Source organism: Mustela nigripes, chromosome 18 (genome assembly GCF_022355385.1).
Source record: "Mustela nigripes isolate SB6536 chromosome 18, MUSNIG.SB6536, whole genome shotgun sequence".
NCBI classification, from domain to species: domain Eukaryota; kingdom Metazoa; phylum Chordata; class Mammalia; order Carnivora; family Mustelidae; genus Mustela; species Mustela nigripes.
Window position 1 is genome coordinate 18,285,966 of NC_081574.1, and position 24,654 is coordinate 18,310,619.

General features: G+C 50.0%; 1 protein-coding gene and 1 long non-coding RNA gene across 3 annotated transcripts in view; one reads left to right on the top strand and one right to left on the bottom strand.

The window, feature by feature from the left end:
- Positions 1-5,226: 5,226 nt before the first annotated feature.
- On the bottom strand, positions 5,227-7,340 carry LOC132006549 (uncharacterized). Of its 2 annotated transcripts, XR_009401132.1 has the most exons (4): positions 7,166-7,340; positions 6,579-6,772; positions 6,334-6,450; positions 5,227-6,101 (listed from the first exon to the last, which is right to left on the bottom strand). It is a non-coding gene; the product is annotated as an uncharacterized LOC132006549 (long non-coding RNA). The 2 variants fall into 2 exon arrangements; XR_009401133.1 differs by lacking the exon at positions 6,579-6,772.
- Positions 7,341-7,509: 169 nt separating this feature from the next.
- PRAG1 (PEAK1 related, kinase-activating pseudokinase 1) overlaps positions 7,510-24,654 on the top strand; it is a 47,288-nt gene continuing 30,143 nt past the window's right edge. The window contains exons 1-3 of the mRNA XM_059384415.1: positions 7,510-7,664; positions 11,998-12,488; positions 14,497-16,331. Of these exons, the coding sequence (XP_059240398.1) occupies positions 12,159-12,488; positions 14,497-16,331 (2,165 nt within the window). The 5' untranslated portion in view covers positions 7,510-7,664; positions 11,998-12,158. The remainder of the gene's footprint in view (positions 7,665-11,997; positions 12,489-14,496; positions 16,332-24,654) is intronic.

Genomic DNA, 24,654 nt, shown 5'->3' on the forward strand with positions numbered 1-24,654 from the left:
AGTTTGCTTTTCAATGGGCTTATACAACTTTGCAATAGATGGTGAATGATGTATCTTTCTAGAAAAAAAACTTTCTCTTCTTCTACCATTAAACATTCCTTGGGAAAACATGATTCAGAGCATTGGCTTATGTTTTAAGTAAAACCCCTTAGAGACAGTCCATATAATGACAGTCTCACGGCTGGGTTTTGACGAATGATGACTAGGTTGCGGAAGTCAACAAAAACAACGCAGGCAGGGGTCAGGACACTCAGAAGCCTACTGACCTAGTAAAATGTAAAACCAAAGCTGTCTTGGGGGAGACAAGAGGAGAAGGATGTTCAGCGGTGGGATGGTTGAACGGTAAAGCGTGTGATGTTTTCTCATCCATGATTTATCAGGCGGCAAATAGGCCTGGAGTTTCTGTGGCTTTATAGAATTGTGGATCGATCTGTTTCCTACAGGAGCTTAAAAACTGATGATCTTTTGAATGACTAAGGCTCCCTGACTTAAAGGTAACATGACATTTGGGGTGCCTGGATGATTCAGTCGGTTGGACATCCAACTATTGATGTTAATTCAGGTCTTGATCTCGGGGTTGTGAGTTCGAGCCCCATGTTGGGCTCCACGCTGGGTGTGGAGCCTACTTAAAAAAGTGCTAGGCACATTGACATTGTTGCCCAACTCTCAGCACCACCCGTCTCCGAAACTTTTCATCTTCCTATACGGAAACTACACCCATTAAGCAATAATTCCCCACTCACACATAATTTCCCCCCTGCAACCACCATTCTGCTTGCCCTCTCCGTGAACTTGACTACTCTAGGGACCTCACATAAAGCAAAATCATACAGCAATTTTCCTTTTGTGACTGGCTTATCCCACTTGGCGTAACATCCTCAAGTTTCATCGTGGTGTACCAGGTATCCGTTTCCCTCGTTTTTAAGGCTGAATTGTATTCCGTTCTTCTTCCTTTCATAAACAACTTCATTAAGATATAGTTCACATCCTATGAAGTTCGACTCTTTAAGTATACGATTCAACGATGTTTAGTCAATTTTTCAAGTTGTGTGATCATGATTCACAGTCCATTGGTAGAACACTTCCATCGTTGGAGTGAGAAAACCCCGTGCCCATTGATAGTTAGTTCCCACTTCCAGAGCCCATTCCTACTCCCAGCCCAAGGCAGCCATTCTTCTACTTTCTGTCTCCGTCAAGTTATTTCTCCTCGATATTTCCTATAAATGGAATCACACGTTAAGTAACCTTTTGTGCCTGTCTTCTTTCAGGTAGCATAAGCTTTAGCTATTACGAATAATGCTGTGTGGGAGTTTCTGTGTGTCCTTAGCTACATTTCTCTTGGGTAGATGTCTAGGAGTGGAATTGCTGGGCCAGAAGACAAAGTTATAGTTGACTTTTTAGGAAGCTGTTAAACTATATTTCACGAAGTGGCTGTAGCATTAGGAGGTTTTCTTAGAGTAATGAAGCAGATCTTTCAAATGGGCTTGTTTTTCCTTTGTGACTCTTCCTAATGTTAAATATTCTGCTTCTTTCCAACCCTGGCTCTAGCTCAGTCAGAAAGCCAAGCAGCAGGAGTCATGAATTAATTCCTCAAATAGTTCTCATTTTCACACCCTTAACTCACAGTGAGTCCACATTAAAACCAAACAACCTTGACATCTCAGAAGGACAGGGTTATGAAATGTCTCAGGAGACCTTGGGCAAGACATCGAGGACCTCAACATCTCCATTTGTCCCTGAAGGATAAGACCTGGATGATCTCTCCTGTCCATTAATGATATCTCTGGAATGTACGTGGACCCAGAACCATCCTTTGATGGGCTTTGAGGTTCATCTTGATTCATACTGCCTGGGTGTGGAGATAAAGAGTTTCTCAACCATGCAAATGCCAACCCAGGTAGGGAACCAGGACTTTCTCCTAACCATGGGCCCTGAAACCGGAGAAAGAGAGAGCTATCAGTGAAAGAATGGCCATTCTCTTCCTAGGGCAGGCTGAACAAGGGGACATGCTGACTTTATTACAGAAAGCTGTTTGGCCTTATATCCTTAGGGGACATTAATTAAAAGAGCATGTGTCATGCTCTTAGGAGCTGATTTTTGAAAATCTTTATCTTCTGTCTAGAAGCAGGAGTGTATATCATTCATTGGCACAATTTCATTTTCGTAACTGTATTATTTTCCCAGGGCTGCTCTAACAAAGTACCAAGAACCAGGCAGCTTAAAACAGCAGAAAGGTATTGCCTCAAGGTTCTGGAAGCTGGAAGTCTGAGATCAAGGTGGAAGCAAGAGGCAGGCTCTCCCTAACAGCTCTGGGGTAAAAGCTTTTCTCGCCTCTTCTAGCTTCTGTGTACGCAGGCAATTCTTGGCCTTCCCGGGCTTCTAGAAGCATCGATTTAGCCACATGGCCTCTTCTCCTATTGTGTTCTCACACAGTCTTCCTTTTTTGGGTGTCTGTCTCTTCCCTCCTTTGTATGAGGACGCCAGTCACATTGGATTAGGGACCAACTGGATGACCTCGATTTAACTTGGTTACCTCTTTAGAGACCCTACTTCCAAATAAGGTCACATTCTGAGAAACTGGGGTTAGAATGTCAATTTATCTTTCTGGGGGGAGTGGGAGAACACAAATCAACCTATAACAGTAACATTTTTGAAGAAAATGAGGTTTGCAATAAGGTATCTGTCACCAAATATACAACTAACCATGTTTATGCTATAAAAGGAAGAAAAGAAAGTGTTTTCCTTCTTCAGTCCTTGATGTCTGAGCTCTGTAGCACTTGGGCACAAAGGAAGATCATAACAATCTTGAACCCTTGGCTCTCAGTCCCATGTGGTTTGAGACTCTGACATCCAGCAGTTATTTAAATAATAGCTTTCAGTTTTGGTGGAAAAAATCTATTCAGTGCTTGGAATATGATACTGTCAATTATTTAGAATATTTTATCCGGTGGAGAATTGCCTAGGACTAGAGTCGGGGGCGGGGGGGGAGGGGAGAGTGGGATGTTGGAAAAGGTTTTTTAAAACACTGGGGCACAAGGAGGTAATGTCATAATCACAGGACAGGGGTTGGCTGATAAGATTCCTTGAGTTTCCACAGCTCAGAGAAGAAAAAGATAAGTTGCGTTGGCAACCGAAAGAGCTGATTATCACTAGGCGAGAAAGAAGGAGGGGAGTGGGGCTGTGCACGCGTGCTGGACCAACCTTTGGCTGGCTCGCTGAGACAACCAGCCTCCAGCTCAGATGTGTCCCTCCCAGTAATTTTCAGAAGAACTTTTTTCTTTGCTTCTTCCCTGACCAGTCAGTCCCCTCTGGGGTGGCTTTGGGCACCTGCCTATGGCTTTCAGTGATTCCATCCTATCTCTTCAGCGGCCCAACCTCCTCTCCCCGTTAAACGCCCTTTTCTGGACAACAGCCCACTGGAGGAGCCCACCTTCTCCAACCCATGTTCCTCTGTCCCTGATTTCCTTCTTCTATGGAGTCCTCTGGAACTTCCTGCCGTTATAAGCAGAGTAACTAAGACTTTAAGCTGGTCTCAGACACTCTCCATCTGACACAATTCATTGCAACCTGAATTTCCTTCATGTCCCCTCCTTCCTGGCTAGTCTCCCTCTGCACACGGCTCTGGGTTTCAGAAGGTCTCAGAGAGAGGGCCCATGCTCCTTTTCTCCATGGCGTCTTCTAGATTACGTGTTTGCCAACGCTTTGCCACTTCATATCATCTCTTCTCCAATGTCCTTCCTTTTTTTCTATGGTTCCAAACGCCACAGCTGGCAGGATACCGTCCTCCTCCGGTTGGCTGCTGTACACACCAGACACGAGAGCCCACAGCGTAAGTACCTTGACTTCCCAACTTGTACTAGCACAACCATTAGTCTACCAATCTCTGGAGGTTAAAATTCTGCTGGTTATCTTTGATTCCTTCCTCTCCCCCATAGCAGCACCAACCTGGGAATTTCTGTGAGCTTCCTGTGAGAAAAGGCATACAAATCCGATAACACACAGGGCCTGACACAGAGCGAATGCTCCGCCATGCAAGCTGCTATTTGTAAATATCTTAGTGCCCTCGTGAATTACTAAGCAGTCAGTCCCCAGATCTCCCTCTTCACATCTTTCCAAACCATCTACCCCACATCCCTGCTTTTCCATTCCCACCGCCCCTTCCCTCCTATCTGGACCAAAGATAGAAACCCCAAGCCAGTCTCCTTGTCTCTCACCCCTTCTCCCACTTCTTAATCTATCTGGGATAGAAGATCCAGGTAGAGCCAATGATAAACTAGCTTGGATGACGTCATTCGGTAGCTCAGAAAAGTCGGTGCTCCCCCGTTGGTAAGTTCGCTCCTTCCTGCCAGTCCCACGCTGAGGTTTCAGCCTCATCTCCTATAACCACGCTCCAGCCATAACCGCATGGGGAATCTCTGCAAAGTCTCTTGCCTCTCCTCCGACCACTCTTTTGTGGATACCATTCTCTCAGTCTGGAAATTTCCCATTGTCCACAAATTGAAATCCTTCTCATCTTCCTAAGCCCCCTGCCTCTGTGAAACCACTTTTTGGGTTTCTGTCTTTTCGTTCTTTGAGCCCCACTAATGCTGCATTACCTCCAGCTCACAGACCTCTTTTCCCTGTAGGACCTCATCCTGCACTTTGTAAGTAGAAGTGTTCAATAAGTGTTTGTTTACTAACCCTGAACCCCTTTGTCCCCTTAAGGGGAGAGGCACCTCTCTGCTGTTTGGAGCTCTACTGTCGGCTGGAGAGAAATCAGGCATGGGATTACTTTGGTTCAAACTTCCCAAGGTCCAACCCCTCCAGTATCCCAACTAACCTCTTCTCAGTATATTTTCATGTGCACACTTCCTCATTCTGCCTTTTTGCCGTTCTGATTTCAAACGACTCTAGCTTACCGACCACCAAAGCACTACCTGTCCCGGCCTTTGTCCTAATTTCCCTCCATTTCACGGCTGTCTTATACAGACTGGTAAAACCCTAAAGGGAATCACTCTGCTTCAAGGTCTGATCTGTACCTGGGAACCCGAGCCCTGCAGTTAGAAGTGTCATGAAATGCACTGATAAGTAGCTAGAAGCAGAACGCTGTGTACACACCAAAGACATTGCATTGCAGGATGCATTTTGGAAGTTCGAGCAAGACTTGTTTATTAAAATGCATGAGCTTACCGCGGCTTTACCGAGGAGATAACATACTTAACAGTCACTGGTGGAACCCTGCATGAGAGAACGGGTATTTTATGAGGCTCTAAGTGGGTCTTTTGAAGTATTTTTTGATTCTTTTCATTAGGCAAGATGAAGCCATCTTTAAGGCCATGTCGCTGGCATGAAAAGATTCACGTGATATGTCAGCAACTATGGAATAATGCATTTATTTTGTGTGAGCGCAGCAAAACACTTGGGGACACGGATTATTTGGCAGAAAGACTGAATTAACCCTTCCATTGCCGTCTCATGCCACAGAACTGCCAATCTCGTCCCACCGTTGCCTTTGCTTCTGACCCTTATGTTCTTCCGCCTGTTTGTGTGTTAGGGATACGTTAGGTAAAGAGAGGAAGATCAAGGGGGAACGGGAATGCTTTCTCTAAGCTCAATCCTGTGAGGTGGGTGTCCCCAGCCAGGCCTTAGAGAGGGAGAACTAGAGGCGCATCTAGCCTGAATCATGGGAGCAAGGAACTTCTCAAACCCCGGGGATGTGCCATCTCCCACTGTAACTGAAGCGCATGCATGTCCTTATGCCATTTTTTAATTTCTCTGGTACAGACCACTTTGTACCTATCTGCTTATCAACCCCCCCGGCCCCCTGCGCCCTCCCTCCACAAATAGGTGTTGGTAAAGAGAGGCCTGGCCCCTTCTGTTTGGTTGGATGCTGATGGAGGCTAGCCAGAGTTTCCTTCCCTGTTTGTTCGCATGGTTTCCTCTCATTTAGAGAAGAAGGAAAAATCGGGCTGGACTGCCAGGACTTGGAGAGGGCAGCACGGCAAGACCGGAATTGTCCACCCGTGGAACCAGATGGCTGTTGCTTCCGATCCCAGTATTACCGCTGTTCAGCTGACAGGCCCTGGCAAATTCTGTGGTCCTCTGCGCGTCAGGTTTCTTCCCTGTAAAATGGGGATGGCGTCCCTCTCGCAGGGTGGCTTGGCACAGGGTAGGCACTTGAGTAATGTTAGTTCCCCTTCCATCCTCTATGCGACCTCCCCTCCCCCTAGTTCTATTCACACTACGGAGAAATCCAGACATTGCAGCATGAGGAAGTATTCCTTATTTCCCTCTACTGTTCCCCTTTTCCCGCGCCCAAGCCAAACCTCAAGAACAGGTCTCCCCTCCGCTTACCTCCTCACCCTCAGTCCTGCTGTCACTGCCAGATCTCATGGCAAGCCCAGGAATCTCAAGGGAAACCAGTCCTGCACCTCTCAGCTGGCTGGAGGCTCAGGGGCTCATCCCTGTGGACTGCAAGGCAGAGAACCTAATTGGAGTTGCCATACCTTACCTCTCTGGGGAGCAGGAGGGCGAGAGGGGAGGCCGCAGGTGTTTTTCCAGGGTCTTCTTTCTATTCCGCTCCACCACATTGCCCTTACCCAGGCAGGCTTACGGTGGTGACCCTGGCGCTCGCTAATTCCCTGAGGAAACACCCAGGTCAAGGTTCGGGCCGCTGGAGGAGGCGACGAGACGCGGACTAGGTGGCAGGCGGTCATACTCTGTTACAAGAGTTTTTAGCCCGGGGACTCTCTCGAACTCAGTCTATCTCAGTGCGTGAGTCACTCAGGGAAAACTGTAAACACAGGTGTAATTCGGGCCCGCGGAAGCCCTGGCTCACGGTCCAGGCGAGGTGTTAGTCCAGCTCTCCCCAGCCCCAACCCTTCCTTCTATGTCCAGAAAACTGAAGTTCCCGGGGGTGAAGCGACGTGCCTGACGCTCAGTCCCGGGACTGAGCGGGACCAGGAATCCGCGGTCGGGAGTCCCAGCCGGGCTCCCTCGCGTCCCCCCACCCGCCTCCTCCCCCGCCACAGTCACGCAGCTTTCGCGACCCGGGGGGCTCCCGACCTCGCTGTCCCACTCCCGACCCCTCGCTTTCTCGTTCCCCCGCCCAGCGGTCGGGCTTTACCGCCCCGGGGTGTAGCAGAGCCGGCCGGATGAAGGGATGCGGGACACCTCTGATACCTACACACACATTGTGCTCACAGGAAGGCGGCAAGCCCGGATCGCCGCCGCGGCGGAGGCGCGCACCGCCGCCTCTGGGGCGGGGGCAGGTGGGGGCTCGGCTCGCGGGTCGGAAGGCACCCAGCGCCGGGCCAGGGGCGGGGCCTCCCGGGCGGGCGGGTGGGCGCGGGAGGGAGGGAGGGGCGGGGCGGGGAGAGTTGGGAGCCGCAGCCCCGCCACAGGGAGCCGGAGGCGCGCGGGCCTACCGGGGGCGGGGGGCTCGCGGGGCGGCGGCGGGGACTGCGGAGGTGCGGCGGGAGCCCCGGCGCGCGGCGGAACCGGAGGCGGAGGGGGCGGAGCCGCGCTCGCAGCTGCCACCCGGCCTCCGGGCCCAGGCAGAGGACACCCGCCCGCGGCCGGGCACGCACCGCGCGCACTCACTCTCCAAACAATGCTCCGAGGCGCCCGGCGGGGCGGCTGGCGGCTGGGCGACCGGCGGCGAGGCCGTGGAGCGCGGCCCCGAGGTGAGCCCGCGACGCTTTCTCCAAAACCCGTCTCTTTTTGTCTGGCGAACGCGGCCGCAGAGGGGAGCTCCGGGGCGGCGGGGAGCGCCTTGGTGCCCGAGAGGGCGACTCCCCTGTCGGCTTCCCCCGGGGTGACAGGCGGCCGCTGGCGGAGGGTGGAGCGTGCGGACCGCGTGCGCCCGGGGGTTGTGCTCGAGGTTGGAGGCGCTGAGCCGGGAGCACACGGGAGCCGGAGGGTGTTTTGGATTCATTCGAGAATCGCGCTTTTTCAAAACGGGGAAACTTTCCTTCGAGTTCGGGAAGGGGAAGCCGCCTGTTCAGCCGGTCTTGTTGGGCTCGCTGTTCTGTCTGGGGCAAGAGACCGAAGCGCTTTGCGAGTTGCTAATGGGGAAGACTTCATTTCTGCGGCAGGAGTATTGTCAAAGGAGCGGAGAGGGAGAGGCCGCCGGGGCTGCTAGGACGGGGACCCCGGGGGCGAGATGGTTTGGGGCCCCAGGGTAGCCGCCTCGTGCGCTGCCCCGGCTTAGATGTCAGCCTCCGAGTCCCCAGAGGGAACGAGATGATGCCTTTCTCCCGAGCGCTGGCTGAGCCCCCTGAAAGGCGTACTGTGGGCATGTTCCTAACCTTTGCTCCTGCTGCTTGTGTCCCCAGCTGGACACACACACACACACACACACACACACACACACTGAGAAAACAGAGCCTCTCCACCTCTCCGCTTTCACGTCCTGTAAAAGGGAATGGAGGCAGGGCCGGCTAAATGTGTTTATTTTTCTCAGGTAGAGCTCAGCCGGCGAAGGCATGGCTTTGCAGAGCTGGGAAGCCCAAAGGTCTACCAGCCAGGAGTTTTGCAATGAGATCAGGGCAGAGCAGGCTCCACGGACCTTATTATCACTGGCCCGAGCTATGGTGGCAGCCTTTTCCCTTTTTGAGAGGGAAATTTGACAGGAAGCCCTGGGGAATTCTGTAGCTACTTTGTTATCAGGGGATCCTGTGGAATTCGGCTATCCTTCTTACTGGTTTAGGCTGTAGTGTAACCCATGAAAATCACATTCCTACCACTGAGATTAGATTACATAGCATTGCAGAAGGAAAAAATAAAATTAAAAGTCGGGCAAATATCGTGACACCCGGTGTGGGGGGGTATTGAGGGGGTGTTAGGGAGGTGTGTTAAGGTTGTCATTTTGTTCTTTCTGCCTGGGCAACCCCTGCTAGTGGAATATTGAAATCCAGACACCTTCCACATGTACTTTTCTTTTTCAATGTTGCATTAATTTAATCTTCAAATATATAGAGGTAGATATAGATATATGAATAAAGATACAGATATGATATATATATATATATATTTATTTATAGGTGAATATTTTCTGGAATTCTGTCACTTCAGGGTAAGGCATTAACAGCCTTTGATGCAAGTGTGAGGGGCATTTTGAGCCACAAGATTTAATTTTATGGATCTGGCCACCATTCTTCAGATTCTTTCAAAATGGGATGGGAGAGCGACTGACAACTTCAGTCTTGCAAACTGTAGCCACAAATCCCGTGCAGAAGTTTGCAGAGGCAAAGCTATTTTATCATGACTTGGATCAGAAAGAATGCTGGGATCTTTTTCTAATCTTACACTGCTGCCTCCCACTGAAATGGGGGAATTTGCATAATTCTGGGGGCTGCCTCCCCTCTGAGGTAAGGAATGTGGGCAGGAAGGTGCCATTCCCAGGCTGTGGAGAGTCGGCACTAGGGGGCCCAGCACTGTTACCACTCTGAGAGCGCCACTTTCACCATCTTTCACTGAAAACAAATAGGTGATAATTCCAGGCAAAGAGCTCTCTAGACAGAACTGGCTTGACGTGATGGTAAATTCTGTTTGCTGTGACTGTGAAACCAGTTTTAACAGGATGCAGTGAGTCTGTGATGGTGGAAGTCTATAGCTTCATTCTGTTCTCGTAGTCAAAGACTTCCCCCCAAAAGCTTTGCATCTCTCAGCAGTGGTGTAGAGAGCTGTGCCCATGTCAGAGAATCTCAGAGCTGGGCACGGGAGCCCAGACAGTGTGCGTAAGCAGGCAAACATTCTGAAGGAAGCTGCCTGTACCTCAGTCAGCCAGAGCTGATCCAAAGTCCCAGGGCTGTTGTGGGCCATCGGGGACAGAGAATGGGGCACTCTGGCACCAAGCAGATGTGACAGGTTTGTGCTCTGGGTTGCCTGCGGGGGGAGGAAATGAGGGGCGGCCACCCCAGACTGCCTCTCTGTGAGTTTGTGGTAGCCCTGAGGAAGTAGTTGGATGCCCATCTCCACAGATAGCTCAGCCTTATGAGGAGCTGCAGGAATGTGAAAGGCTCCCACAGAACCGGCTTCTGAGTGTTTTTTCCCCATCTCACCAACGGGGCTTGGGAGCCTTTGCCTGCAGTAAAGGGGAGCCTCTCTTTCCCTGTGGTCAGGAAGCCAACCGCTCTCCAGGAGAGGACCAACTCCCCGCCTTGAGGCAGGGATATGGACACTTGCTCTCTGAATACCAGCGTGCTTCCTCTACTTCCCCCAAATTCAGCAGCAGAGCCTAAAGCTCTCTGTGGCTCAAGATTATGGGAGGAAAGAAAAATCCTTGTTCTCCTCCTCTGCTTGTTGAAGCTTAGTGACCTCTTCTGGGGAACTTGGTGAGGCGTGAACCTGCTACTTGGGTGTATTTAGGGGAGCTGAAGAACCCAACCCACAACCGTCTTAAAGAGAGGGATGCCTAAGCCCCCACCAGCAGTTGCTGAAAGACAAACACTTGCCTTTATTTCAGAGTGTTCGTTTAGCTTCACGAGGCAGTGGCTTCACGGTGATCCTTGGAGGGAAAGGAGGCAAATTTAGCTCTGGTCCTTGGTGACTAAACACCCCAGTCTGTGAGTGTGGAGCACTGGAAAGAGAGCACTCTTCCCGCAGATGCTGGAATGCACTCCTGGCTCATTCCACCGGGTTAGTCCTGTTGATAATTTGTCCGGCATCTGCCCCAAAGCAAGTTCTCACTGGAGGAGAGTGGAGAGCAACCCCCAGGGCAGAACTCCCTTTTTGATGAGAATCTGATCCCCCGCGGTTTGTAGAGATGATTTTCTCACAAATGTTTTCCTTCTGAGGAGGCCAGTTCATTTAAATGAGGGAAGGAGAGTGAGGAGCGGCAAACAGGCAGTGGGCAGCTACCTTGTGTCATGAATGACGTGATGAAAGTTGAAGGGCTTCCAGCACAGTTGGCCTTTTGCCTTCTAGAACCACCAAACTCCCTGCGTCTTTTGGACAAGCCTTAGTTTATGTCACTGCTGTTGTTTCCTCATCTGTAAAATGGGGATAACAGCTCCCTGCTGGGCTGTTATTCAGGCTAATTGGCTAATGTCTGCAACCCCTTTGAGCTCATCTTCAATAGGTGAATTTACTAGGTTCTCTGGGAGAACCCTCTGCTCCCTGTTTCGCTGTCAGAGACAACTTTTTTTTTTTTTTTTAAAGATTTTATTTGTTTGACAGAGATCACAAGTAGGCAGAGAGTCAGGCAGAGAGAGAGGAGGAAGCAGGCTCCCTGCTGAGCAGAGAGCCTGATGCAGGACTCGATCCCAGGACCGTGGGATCCTGACCGGAGCCTAAGGCAGCGGCTTAACCCACTGAGCTACCCAGGCGCCCCCAGAGACAACTCTTGCAACAAACAGGCTGCCTTACCCTCAGGGCTATCGTAGGGAAAAATAATTGTGTGATAACCTCTTCCCTCTGTTATATTTTACCTGGCCACCCTTAGATCAGAGGGTTGTGGTCATCAGGCATTTCTCTTTCTGTTTCCCTCCTCGGCCTGCAGCCCCCGCTCCGCTGACCTGAGCACTGGGTTGAAGTAAGGGGAGGAGGGCCAATTGCCAAGATGCTGCACCTCCTAACGCAGTTCCCCTGAGGGGCAGGCCGGCGCCACACCTCTCCCCTTTCTCATCCATCCAGTGTCCGCGGGGCCAGAGGTATGGCTTCCAAAGCTAGGCTCAGGGCCCAGGCCTTCCTGCCCACTCACACAGTCGTTGGTGTGAAGTCGTGGCTTGTCCTCTGGAAGCCACCATGTTTATTTGCCGTACAGCTTTGTAGTTCTAGTCCCCAGCGCTAGACCCCTCCGGCCCTGGGGACTGAACTGCTGACTGGGCTCTGTACTCCCGTCCCAGAGCTGTGTTTGGTTTTTACAGCTTCTGATAAGGCCGCCCCACGGGAGAGTGACTAAGAGCCTTCTGGCAAATAGGTGAGGGCCTCTGAAAACGCAGAATGCTAATCTTTCCCTTTTTTTTCTTCTCCTTTCCTCTTTCTTCCCCTTCTACTCCCCCTCGAAATGATCAGACTCCGGCTGGTAATGCAGCTGTCCTCGGGCTGGGCAGCCCTCTGATCAGCCCAGTGTTCTGCTACGGTTCCAGGAGGCCACCCTGCGACCCACCTCTGTCCCCCAGAAGCCCACGCCGGAGAGCCAAGCGCAAGATGAACCAGCGCGCCCCGGGCTCAAGATGCACCAGACCGTCCGCCTGAGCGCCGAGAGCCCGAAGATGTCTGCGTGCAGTGACTTTGTGGAGCACATCTGGAAGCCCGGGTCCTGCAAGAACTGCTTCTGCCTGAGGAGTGACCATCAGCTGGCGCCTGGCCAGCCCCAGCCCAGAGCCGGCCACCTGCCCCCTCCGCCTCGCCTGCCCCCCAGGCCTGACACCTGCCGCCTGGAAGATGAAGCCGTGAACGGCTCGCCCTACTCCAAGCCCACCATCGCCGTGAAGCCCACCATGATGAGCGCCGACGCCTCCGATGTGTGGACAGAGGCAAACCTGAGCGCCGACGTCTCGCAGGTGAGGCTGACTAACGCCTGTGGTATTTTTACAGGGGCTGCTCTTGCTGTAACGGGATGGCTGGCCGGCGGCCAGGGAGGGCTGTTAGAGCATGACTCCCGAGGGGTGGCCTCCGGTCGGCCCACCCCACGACTGCTCCTTCCCACCTCCTGCTCTCTGTTCCTAGCTGCGCTCCCTTCCGTCTATCCCTTCAGGCTGAGAACCATCAGTCCAGTCCCACAAGTGGCATTGGAGAGTGTCTTAATTATGTAACTGGTGGCACACAAAAATGCAGCTTTAAAAAGAAAAAGTTTTCAAACTTTTTTTATCGCTAGTTTACAATGCATACACGAGGAGCAGTGATGGCATAAGGAATGCCCCACGTCCACGGCCGTGAGTGTCCGCAGATGAACTCATGACCCCGTCTTGCTTCCTCTCTGCCCCCAGCCCCACCCTCTCCTCCCTGGGATTTTAAAGCACACCCCAGGCATTGCACCATTTCTGCCCATGTCTTTAAAAAATAAAGTCTTCCTAAAAAAGGGAACCACAAGGCCATGGTCACACTTGACCTGTGAGTGGCCATCCCTTCATACCAACTTCCCAGCCGCTGTTGATGTTTCGCATTGTGAAGCTTGGATTTCAGCAGTTTTGACCTGGGACCCCTAGAGACCGTTATATCCCCAGAGATTAGGTCCCCCTTACAGAAGTGTAATTATTTAGAGGGCATGTAGAGCCTGCTGCCTCTAGACAGGTCCAGGAAGCTGGAAGTCTAGGATATCTAAGAACCTCTGGGGACTTGTTTGACCTTTTTGCCTCTTCTGCTTTTCCTAAACCATCATGCTGAGTGGATCAGGAAGGGTGTTTGAGCCTATGTGAAATCAGAGGTCAGTTTTAAATTGGAGGAGGCTTAACTGAGGAGCGGCATTTCCTGTGGTTGCACTTAGTTCCATGTCCTTCCAGAACCACTCCATCAGTCGGAAGCTGGTTATACCCATTCACTAGGCTGCACTCAGGACCTTTGGTCTTCGCAGACATAAGCTGGGGACTCCTTCGGTTCAGAATCATCTTGGAAAGGAGGCAAATGGTGGCTCAACTTCTTAAAGTTTTGGGGTACGGGGAAGCTTTAGAAGGGGAGGGCAAGGGGACCGTGACTTCAGTAATGGGAATGACCAATCTACTTCTTTTTTTTTTTTTTTTTTTTGAGAGAGAGAGTGTGTGTGTATGTGTGCATGAGTGGGGGGAGGGGCAGCGGAAGAGAGAGAATCTCAAGTAGATTCCATACTTAGTATGGAGCCCCACATGAGGCTTGACCTCATGACCCCAAGATCATGACCTGAGCTAAAATCAAGAGTTGGACGCTTAACCAGGGGAGCCACCCAGGTGTCCCATGACCAACCCGCATCTTTGTCTCAGAGCTCAACTAGTCCAACCCCTTATGCAATTCGGGCTGAGTCATGCTGCCTGTAAGTTGGAGGGGGAGTAGCTCTTCGGCATGGCCCAGAGAGCAGTAAGGGGACTGGGGACCCAGTTCAGAAACCAGCCCTCACTCTCCTGCCCCACCACCCTCCCAAGCTGTTTCAAAAAGCCCCATGACTTTGGTTTCTTGAGGATTGTACTGTGACACGGGTATCAAAAAACTAACAGACATAAAACAAAAATGCAACTAAACTCAAAATTCTGTTTTCAAAACTCTTAGGAGAATTTCTCTCATCGGGCCATTTTGAGGGAGAAGGCAGAATGTCCTTTTTTAGATTTTTTTTTCCCCTGCCTCACAGACTTAAGCCAAAAGAATTACAGACCCGGGGTGGGAAGCACAGCTCAGTGTCTGGGAAGACCACTGGCTCCAGGGGGTCCCCAGGCATGAAGAGAGTCTGTGGGGAGATCAGAAGGTAGGCGTGCTCTGCAGGGAGGGAGCTCTGCCGCACGGAAGACCATTCACAATGTCATGGCACTTCCCTCTCACTTTTTCTCTCTTCCTTTTTTCTCTGACAAGGTCTAATGTAAGTCTTTTAACCTTGGGGCTGTGTAGGTCATCTGGAGACGAGCCCCCGGCAAGCTCCCCCTCCCGCAGCAGGACGACGTGCCGATAGTTTACCTGGGCAGCTTCCGAGGCGTCCAGAAGGCCGCCGGGCCCTCTGCCTCCACAGATGGGCACACTCGCTGCCCCCCCGCCTATGCCATGGTGGGGCTGCACAGCCTAGAGGCCCGGGGGGAGCGGCCCACCGCCTTCCACCCCGTGAGTTTCTCCCCTGAGAAGGCGGGGCGAGAAGAGAAGCCCATGTTTCCCTACCAAGAGCTGACCTCCACTCAGGAGAGCTTCCGCCAGAAGGTGGCTGCCTTTGCTGGGATGACCTCTGGCTGTCACAAGGGCCCTGGGCCCTGCCCCTCCCCGCAGCCCCTGCGAGAGTCGCTGCCCTTGGAGGGTGACAGCGATCAGAGGTGCTCACCTTCGGGGGACAGCGAAGGGGGCGAGTATTGCTCCATTCTGGACTGTTGCCCCGGGAGCCCCATTGCCACGGACACGTCACAGGCCGAGAGTTCTCGGTGTAGACCCGGCAGAGGGGACCGCTCCCCGCCGTGCTGGGCACAGGGAGTGTGTGCGGGGCCCCCCGAGGAGGAGAAGCGGGCTCTGGGCTTCCGGAGGGAGGGTTCCGCAGAGAACCCGCCCCGCCTGGCCCCCAAGAAGCTATCCCTGACCTCCGAGGCTGCCAGCTCTTCTGACGGCCTCTCCTGTGGGAGCGCCAGCAGCGGGGCCAGCAGCCCCTTCGCACCTCATCTGGACAGTGACTACTGCTCCCTCACGAAGGAGCCTGTGCCAGGGAAGCCGCAGGACTCAGGCTGCCACTTGGCAACCTCTAACAGAGGCCTTGGACTAACGGGGGAACCCCAGCCTCCAGCCCACCCCCAAGAGGCAGTACAGCCTGAACCCATCTATGCCGAGAGCACCAAGAGGAAGAAGGTGGCTCCGGCACCTTCCAAGCCACAGGCTGCAGTGGAACAGGCAGCAGCTGCTCGGGGCCAGGGCCAAGGCCAGGGCCAGGTACGGACAGCTAACGCCTGGGCTCAGAAATCAGCATCTGGCTGGGGCCAGGACCGGGAAGGCCCAGACAGGGCTCCCCCGGTGGCAGCCACCATCACAGTCATGGCAGCCCACCCAGAAGAGGACCACCGGACAATCTACCTGAGCAGCCCTGACTCCGCCGTGGGGGTACAGTGGCCACGCGGGCCCATGAGCCAGGACTCTGAGGCAGGGGAAGAGGAGGCTTCAGCTGGACAGGGGACGAGCTCCAGGGAAGGTGCCCGTCCCGATGCCAGTGAGAACACACCCAAGGGGAAGCCTGCCATTCCCCCCAAGCTGTCCAAGAGTAGCCCTGGAGGGTCCCCCGTGTCGCCTTCTACCTCCCCATTCTCGGACCTCAGCGAGGGGAGCTCCACAGGTGGTCCCGGGCCCCAGGCATCTTCCAGGGCCCCCACAGACTCTGCTGCTTCCTGCCGGGCCAACAGCGTCGCCGCCACCAGTGACTCTGCCCGGTGCCCCCCGCCTGCTGCCGCCGCCTCGACCTTGGACCAGAGGAGGCCCCGGTACCAGACGGGAGCCTGGAGCCGCCAGTGCCGGATAGAGGAAGAGGAGGAGGTAGAGCACGAGCTGTTGAGTAAAAGCTGGGGCAGAGAGATGGAAAATGGCACCGCGGAGCCCTCGAGCTCCTCCACCTGGCACCGTCTCCGCCCCATGGACAGCTCCTCTGCGCAGAGCAGCAAAGTTGGGACTGGGATGAGTAAGTCGGCCTCTTTTGCCTTCGAGTTCCCCAAGGACAGAAGTGGGATTGAGGTATTCTCACCTCCGCCACCGCCTCCAAAGTCGAGGTGAGTACATGGTCTGTGTGTCCTTGGGGCCCTTCCAGAAACCTTTGCTCTTGTCCTAGACCAGAAGCCCTCAGGCCCAAGCTCTTGAGTCCTGCACTCTGGGCATCAGCATCAGCCCAAAGGCCCTCGTGCCTTTATATAAGCTTCTGAGTTGTTCATGTTTGTGCTCAGCAAACAAGCCTACCAGGAGGGCCCTGCCTGGTCTTTTTGAAACGACTCTTTCCAAGAAGCACTGCCAAGCTGGTCTTCCTCTCTCCCAGTGCTCAGAGCTGTGGAAACTGGTGCTGTTTTCCTCCCCCTCTCTCTGAAGTCTCTCTAGCAGGCTTTTCTGGGGAAAGGCCCCATGCAAAAGAAGGCCAGGGGAGACTACAAGGCAGCATTTGGAGAGTCAAAGAGATGGGGAGGCCCCTGGGTGCTGCCAAATGTGTTCCAGAAACAGGCCTTAGAGCCAAGAGCAGAATACTAGGAGGCTCTGCACGTGGTTAGTAACCTTCAGATGTGGGTTTTTACGGGGAGGGAAAAAAAGGAGTTCATTTGAGCACGCTGAAACGTACAGCTTTTCTACCGCTTCTCTGCAGTCTCCTGCCAGTTTAAAGTACCTTTCAAAGGCCTAAGAAAAAACAAGTGCCTTTTTAAAGATACTGAGTTGTGCATGGAATATAAATTCTGGGAAAACATAATTTCCCTCTTATTTCAGCAAAGTGGATTTCTACCAGGGAAAGGAGAAACCTTGCTGTGTTTTTTCATTGTTGTTGTTGTTATTGTTTTGTTTTTAAAATGACAGCCTTTCCAAACAGGCCTTTTCTAGTTGTGTCATTTCCAGTGATTCTGTTTCAGCCCATGTGCCTCTGGGCTGCTGTCGGAAGCAGGGAGCTGTCCACAGAGAGATGCAGCTGTGACACTTGACTTTGAACATCAAGGCGTCTCGGGCTGTGATGCTCTCTCTAACATGGGCTTTTTCCGTGACCGCTGCTTTGTTCTGGTATTGCACTGGCCGCCTGCCATGCGGCGTAGACGTCCTCCAGGTCCTCAGGTGGTTGCAGACTCCTTTTGGCCACAGTTTTAACTTCCTGAGTGAATGAGGGAGCCAGCAGCTAAGAATAGCTCTCGTTTATATGGTGCTCACTATGGACCCGGCGTAGAGCTAAGGGAATTAGACCTATTAACTCATCTGATCCTCAGAACAGCCCCAGGAGGTAGGAATTACCACCCCCAATTTATAGACGACAAGGTAGAGATAAAAGGAGCTGATGTCACCTGCCAAGGTTACACAGCTGTCCCTGGACAGCTCTGCTCCTAACACATAGAGCACTTCAGCAGGTGTAGGAAGTGAACAAGGCATGAGAGTAAAACATGGGCATTGGATCTGTCTGCCTCAGGCCTCGTTAGGTTAGTGGGATGCACGCGCTTTGAACTTGATCAGAAAATCAAGTTTAGACGGCATCTGTCTTATCTATGGGCTGAGTGATCTTGAGCAAGCCACTTGGGGGTGACTGAGCCTCCCTAAAATTGGATGGGAATAACAATGCTTTTATAACACCCTGTTGTTGAAAGACTCGAGTGTGATGAACAGACTCCAGTAGAGAAGTTAGCTACTATTATTATTGCTTTTTAAAGTATTTATTTATAAATTTTAAAGATTTATTTATTCATTTGTCAGAGAGAGAGAGCACAAGCAGGGAGAGCAGTAGGCAGAGGGAGAAGCAGACTCCCTGCAGAGCAAGGAGCCCGATATGGGACTCGATCTCAGGACCCTGGGATCCTGACCTGAGCCTAAGGGAGATACTTAACCAATTGAGCCACCCAGGCATCCTGAGAGGTTAGTTATTATGTAGGCAAGAGCCACATAGGGCTACTGGTGGTGCAGAGACACCCGTACCCTATGGGAACCTTCTGACCCACTCCTAGGCATATCGTCTGAACACCACCTGGTTCCTTGGAGAAGAAACTAAACCTTTCTCATGGAAGAATTAAGGACTTGGCAAAACCAAGTTGCCACAGCAATGTGACTCAGGTAGGGTTTGTGTTAGCGGCTGGGTTGAGATGAGAGTTTTTTGGCTCAGTTTGTAACGATAAAACCATTGGGTTATATACAGCTCAAACCAGGTGGGAATCTCAGAGGTTCTAGGCTCCAGCTCTTAAAAACAAGAACAAACAAACCAAAAAAGTTCTTATTTTCAGGACTTTTGGGGGAAAAAAATCTAGGAAATAAAAATAGCTTAAGGGAACCAAAAAAAAATAGCTTAAGGGAGCCTAGAAAAGAGCAAAGAGCGCCTGGTACTTTTTCAAACAAACTCATATACATAGATATTTTTTCATTTGGGGAAGATGTTTTAAGCATTACTGACAGCTCTTGAGTCATCTCATCTCCCTCGTAGATAAGAGGGTGGGCTTGGGACCGTAAGCTGACTTTTAATTCTGGAACTCGGTACTTACTGAATCCCTCTGAGAAAGGTGCCAGAAACCCATAGTCTTTGAATCTAGCAGGTCAGGGTGAAGGCAGATCACGCTATTCTATGAGAATAGAGCCCACGGTGGATCCAGGACCAATACCAGTACTACGCTGGTAACTACGGCAGGCTGATGTCAGTTTTCCAAGATGGAAAATGTTGGAAGGTCTGTGAATGACATTGAAGGTTAACTCAATTTCTTTGCATGGCCCATCTGTTAATGGGTCCTATTTCTAGGAATCAGCCTCACCCGTGAACAAAAATAGCCAATCTCATATGACTCAACACTCTAGAGAAAGGGGCTGTTTCATGTAAGACAGTGTTACTTTTCACTTACCTTCACTTAGATCCTCTGCTTTCTTGTACTATTATGGAAGAACGAAGAATCATTTTATGGCTTGGAGTTAAAAAAGGGGGGGGCGGTTTGACTTGGCTTTCCTGGGATCTCGTTGTGGATGTTTGGCAGTAGCTTTTTTGTTTGTCTGAGATGTTGTCCTCTGTAAGCTTCCGTTAGGGTTCTGGAGAAGACTCTTGCCACAATGCCATATAGACTAGAGGCTCTCAATGCCCATTTCATACCCTTTAGAGGTCTTTAAGTGCACCCAGTGTTCCTCCCAGCAGATGAGGCATGGTCTGGGTCCACCAAGGTGGCTGCCTTCACGCTCTCGCTCACTGACTTAGACCAATGGACCTCACCGAGGGAAACAAGCATGGGCCTCTTAGTTTCAATGTCACGTTCAAGACTTAAGGCAGTTTCATTGAGAGCGGCAGCACCTGGGGAAATAATTAAGATGCAGAAGAATCAAATTTATTTCTGCCTTTTATTTCTTCACAGATGCAAACCTGGTTTTAAAAGACTTACGGCTTTTGAGTGACAAGGTCAGTTGAGGGAGAATCCTCTGATTAGCACAGACAGAAATTTCATAGAGAAACCCCAAATTAGGATGAGAGGCCTGAGCTCCGAGGAGGAGTGAGAGCACGGCAGGTGAATAAGAACGAAGACAGGTTTATATGGTTTTAGTGGCCAAGGGTCTGGCCCCAGATAAGACTAACCACAAGAAAAGAGTTTCCCCCAAGAAAGTGACAGACGTTTACTTTTGACGTTGTTACTCATGCTCGTTGTGATTTTAACCCACTGCTTAACTACATACTCCGCCCTCTGCAGGGATTCTGGGGAGCAGAGACCTAGTCTCTCTTTGGGCTTCTGCTCATTCTTGAATCCCTGCTCTCTCTCCCATGTCACTGCCCCCCAGACAGGTGGTGACAGTGTCACAGATGGAGCACTTTTCTGTCCCCAGAAGTGGCCACTGGGCCATTGGAATCAAAATCAAAATGACTTCATTGTGTGGTCTCTTAGTAACATGGTCTCTCAGCATGAGCCCCAAGGATGGAAATGGAATGATGGAAATCGGTATTTATCTCCAGACTCCATATCCAATCTGAGTTAAGCTGCAGATGCTTTATTCCTGAGGCATTTTCTGCTACAGTGGATTACCGTAGAATGGCAACAATTTACTAGGAAATCCCATAGTCTTGATGTGTAATGGGCTTTTCTGTGTGGCATTTTAAGAATCACAGTTTGTATTAGAAAGCACTATGTGTGCTCTGAGAATCTTTTCTGGCTGTGTTTAGCCTTTTTGACAAAGCTGAAATAAGTTGGCTGGAGGTCGAATCGATCCAGGGAAGAATGAACACTGGGGGATAGTTCAGGGAGAGAGACTGCTCCCGCATATACACTCAGAGTTTGGCAAACAGAACAAAGCACCCCAGCAAGGCACGTTTGTATTCTGCTCCCTGCCAGGGGCAAATTAATAGTTGGCTTCTTCCCCGGAGTTTATGGATAGAAACTGAAAACACTGGACATCTAATGATGCTGTCTGGACCAGGGAGGATTGAAATTGATTCCTTTATTTCTATTCTGAAATTTAGAAAAATCACCGGCTTGAACAGTAGTCTATATCAAGAATTTGGAACTTCTCTCCATTATGGAGCATACATCCATGGGTAAGGCTAGGTAGGGATTAGATACTTTCTGTAATCCATCAGGTGTCTACTTCCCGTTATGTTCTGTGTAAGGTGCTAAAACACCAGTGATTGGGTTCTGGCCCTCACGGCCCCCGAGGGTTGAGTGGGTATAAACTAAATCAGCGGATGTGTCGCCTGACCACCATGGGCTCTGCCCTTGTTGTTTTGGTTCCTTTTGATGAGATTCATTATCACAGCAACTGGAGTCTCAGCACATCCTCGTTCTGTTGGGTAACACAGAGGTAGGTGCAGCTCCGTGTCCCAGAGGAGTGAAAGAATAGTCCTTCCTTTCAGTGCCTTTTGACCCCATTCAAGATCAAGGTTAGTACCAGTTTATAGATAACCATTTATTTTTTAAAAGGCAAAATGGGGAGGCAGATGCTCCTTGAAGGTCAAGTGCATGCTTAGCCATCTGTAAAAACACAGTAACCTCTTTGGAGTCTGGTACATAATAGATGCTCAAGAAATACATGTTGAATTGTAGGTAGAGAAACATGCTCAGCTTATCTCACTTTCTGCAAAAGCACTATGCTTTGACATTAGGAAATGTTGAGAAAGGAAGAAGTAGCCTTAAACTCTTACATCCAAGTATTTTTTCTGAAACCCAGGTTTCTGGATTGCCCCAGTACTCTGTTTAGGCAGTTAACACAGTATGTCTTACACCATGTTCAATTGGATCCCTATTTGTATCTTGTCAAGAATTTGTAAATTCCTGGAAGTGTAGGAACCATGTTCTGTATGCTTTCCTTTGACTTTCCCATAGGGTGCCTCAGCATATACCTGGGACATAGTAGGTATTCAATAAAGGATTATTGAATGGGGGGGGGGGCAAAAGGCCAGAGAGAACTACAGAACTTGGCCTGATTTTTCACTAGATATCCTCTTATAATTCTGTGCCTAGCCTTGCTCAACAGAATGTTGTCACCTTGAGCGGAAGAAGCTGAAGTTAATAATTATTAATGCTTCAAGGTGGGCATTTCAAGGTGCCCTATAGGCACAATGCATCCTTTCATGGATTAATTTCTCTCCAGTACTTATACATTTCGGTTTTGCAACTGGGCTCATACTCTGCTTTTTTTTTTTTTTTTTTTTCCAAGCTGAACAGGTGTGTGGATCCAGCCCTCTCTCTTGCCATAAGAATGTTCCTTTCAGGTAGCTATCACCTAAGCACCTTTCTCCCCACCAGTGAGTCGCAAGGAAGTCTGGGTGTGGTTTCACTGCTCTTAGGAAGAGATTCTTCATGCTTCCTGAGGTGGGTTGGAAAACATGGGTGGGCCGTATGCTCGAGCCCCCTTCGACCATTAAGTGATCCGGCGGAGTTTTTCCTAAAATAGCCAGCCTACTTTTTGGGTATAGGACTCACCAGTTGGTGATAAATTATCTATTTGTGGTGCAAGTCGTTTGTTACACTGTATTAGGATCTCCGGTGTGCTCAGGGAGGGATTTTCTCTTATCAGCGTTGATAGACCAACTACGGAGAATACTCCGTGGCCCTTTCTGCAGCTGATAACCTTCAGAGTTTTAAGACCAGTCTTCATCCTCTGCACTAGAATTGCTCACTGTTTTTTTATATTGACTCTTGGTCTCATCCCTAAAGCTGTCAGTTGTTAGGGGTGTTCATGCTCTTTCCATACAAGTTTGTAAAACTCCGTTTCAATGAGCTTTTGTCTGTTGGCTTGGATGGCTGGACTCTCTGTGCTTCTCTAACAGGCTGACTCCCAGAAACAACTGTTCTTTGCTGAGGGGAAAAGGGGAACTTCTAGACTGAAGACAGCTATAAGAAATCCTTCCCTTTTTACTCATCTTACTGTCTAGTACCTATCACTGTCAGATGATCCCCTGACTTCCTGGTAGTTCGGTTTTTGGCCACTTCATGCTCATGTATGCTTGTACTATAAAAACTTATCTGAAGTTGGAAAGCTAGGCAAATAATGGGCAGTGTTACCATGTATGTTCCCGGGTTATAGAACGCCCTTCAGAATGGCTTCCGCTCTTTGGGGAGCTTTGGATGGTAGTCAAAATGAATGAAAAAAATACAATGACATTGGATAAACCCAAGGATAGTTGGGATAACTTGATATATTAGTAAGTAATAAGACCTTGAAGATCAGGGAAAAAGGGAGGAAGTCTTTGGAATTTTAGAACTGGTCACAGTGGGTATGTCACTTAAAGCTTATTCATATGTGTAGCTCAAAAGGAAGATTCTGTGATGGCATATTCTTGAACCGTGAGGGCAGTGCGGTTGCACTGTCCATACCAGTTCCCCTCAACAGGAGTGACAGCCTGAGCCCCACATGGAAAACAGGGAGACCCTGGGCCCTCCCTGCAGGAAGGTTCACCGTGGTCAGTCAGTACTCTCAGCACGTTATGCCAGCACAGGGGGTAGACATGTGTGCCAGATACATGTTAATTTAGGTCTAACAACTATTCCCTACACTAATTCAAGGGTTTTACACCTGGGAGAGGATCTCTGTTCTGTCCAGCTCAGGCCGTCCTGAGCAGACTTTGGCGGACTATGGTCTCTCTTTGATTATGACCTCAAAGTCCAGATAGTTTGAAAATGAAAATTCCATATTATAAATGTAAATATTATAGATGTATCATATAAATATAACATAAATATATTATAATATAAATACATGTTTTCATAATGCATAGTAGATATAATTTTTCTGCATCTTCCGGGCTAGTGGTGAGCTAGGTTGTCTGTTTCAGAGATGTTCAACTTGGGGATGGAGCATGTCTCCCGAGGAGCAAGTACAAGAAAGCCAGGACAAGAATATTCACTGATCTGTTACATTTGCTTTGTGACCTCCCTTTCAGTCTTTCAAAACGCCTTTATGTCCTCTCCAAAACTTGAAACAGAAATTGTTTCTACCAGTGAATCCTAAATCCAGCTCCTTGATCCTACTTCTTATCCTACTTCCGATGCTTGCCCATGCCTCTTATAAAAGCAGAGAACCATAATGAAAGAGGCTCTTCTTACAGTTCAGATTCTGAAGTTTTCTTGGTTTTAACAGTTGATCAGTCACTAAATATTGAGGACTCAGAGTAGGTAGAGCTAATATGAGTTACTGAGTAAAATTCAGTATACGAATACATTATGTCCTGCACTCTCCGTTTTTCCCTGTATGCCTCAGAGAAACATTTGGGTCTGTAGAGGAACACATATGATGGAGATCATCACAACATTGTTCCCGGTAGAGGGTGGGTGGGGCAAGCCCAGGTATTCCTATCTAGGAAAACAGAAAGTAAAAGGTCTAGGAAAACAGAAAAGTAAAACATCATGAGTATGAAATGAAATACTTAATGGCAGTCAGACATTATGGGCTGGATATATATGCAGAAACATGGAAGAAACTTAAACTAGCTTTGGGAGAAGTAACTAAGAAACAGAACAGGATCTCTAACACAGTGTAATTCTATAAACTGAAAACACATAAGGCAACAACATGTCTTTTTAAAAGATCAATCCAAGGGTGTACATCCAAGGAAACACAGTGAGTACGTGCAAGTGGGAAACTGAAGTAGAGATGGGGAGGAAGGGAAAAGCCAAAACAAGGCAGATCTGTGTAAAGGTGTATGGCATAATCCAGATCTCACCTTCTGCCCTGGAAGTGAGTAAGAACATAAAGAAGGACTGAATCATGGAGAACGAGGATTTACTTGCAAGAAATAAGGAAGGCGGGCGCCTGGGTGGCTCAGTGGGTTAAGCCATTGCCTTCGGCTCAGGTCATGATCTCAGGGTCCTGGGATCGAGTCCCGCATCGGCTCAGGTCATGATCTCAGGGTCCTGGGATCGAGTCCCACATCGGGCTCTCTGCTCAGCAGGGAGCCTGTTTCCATTA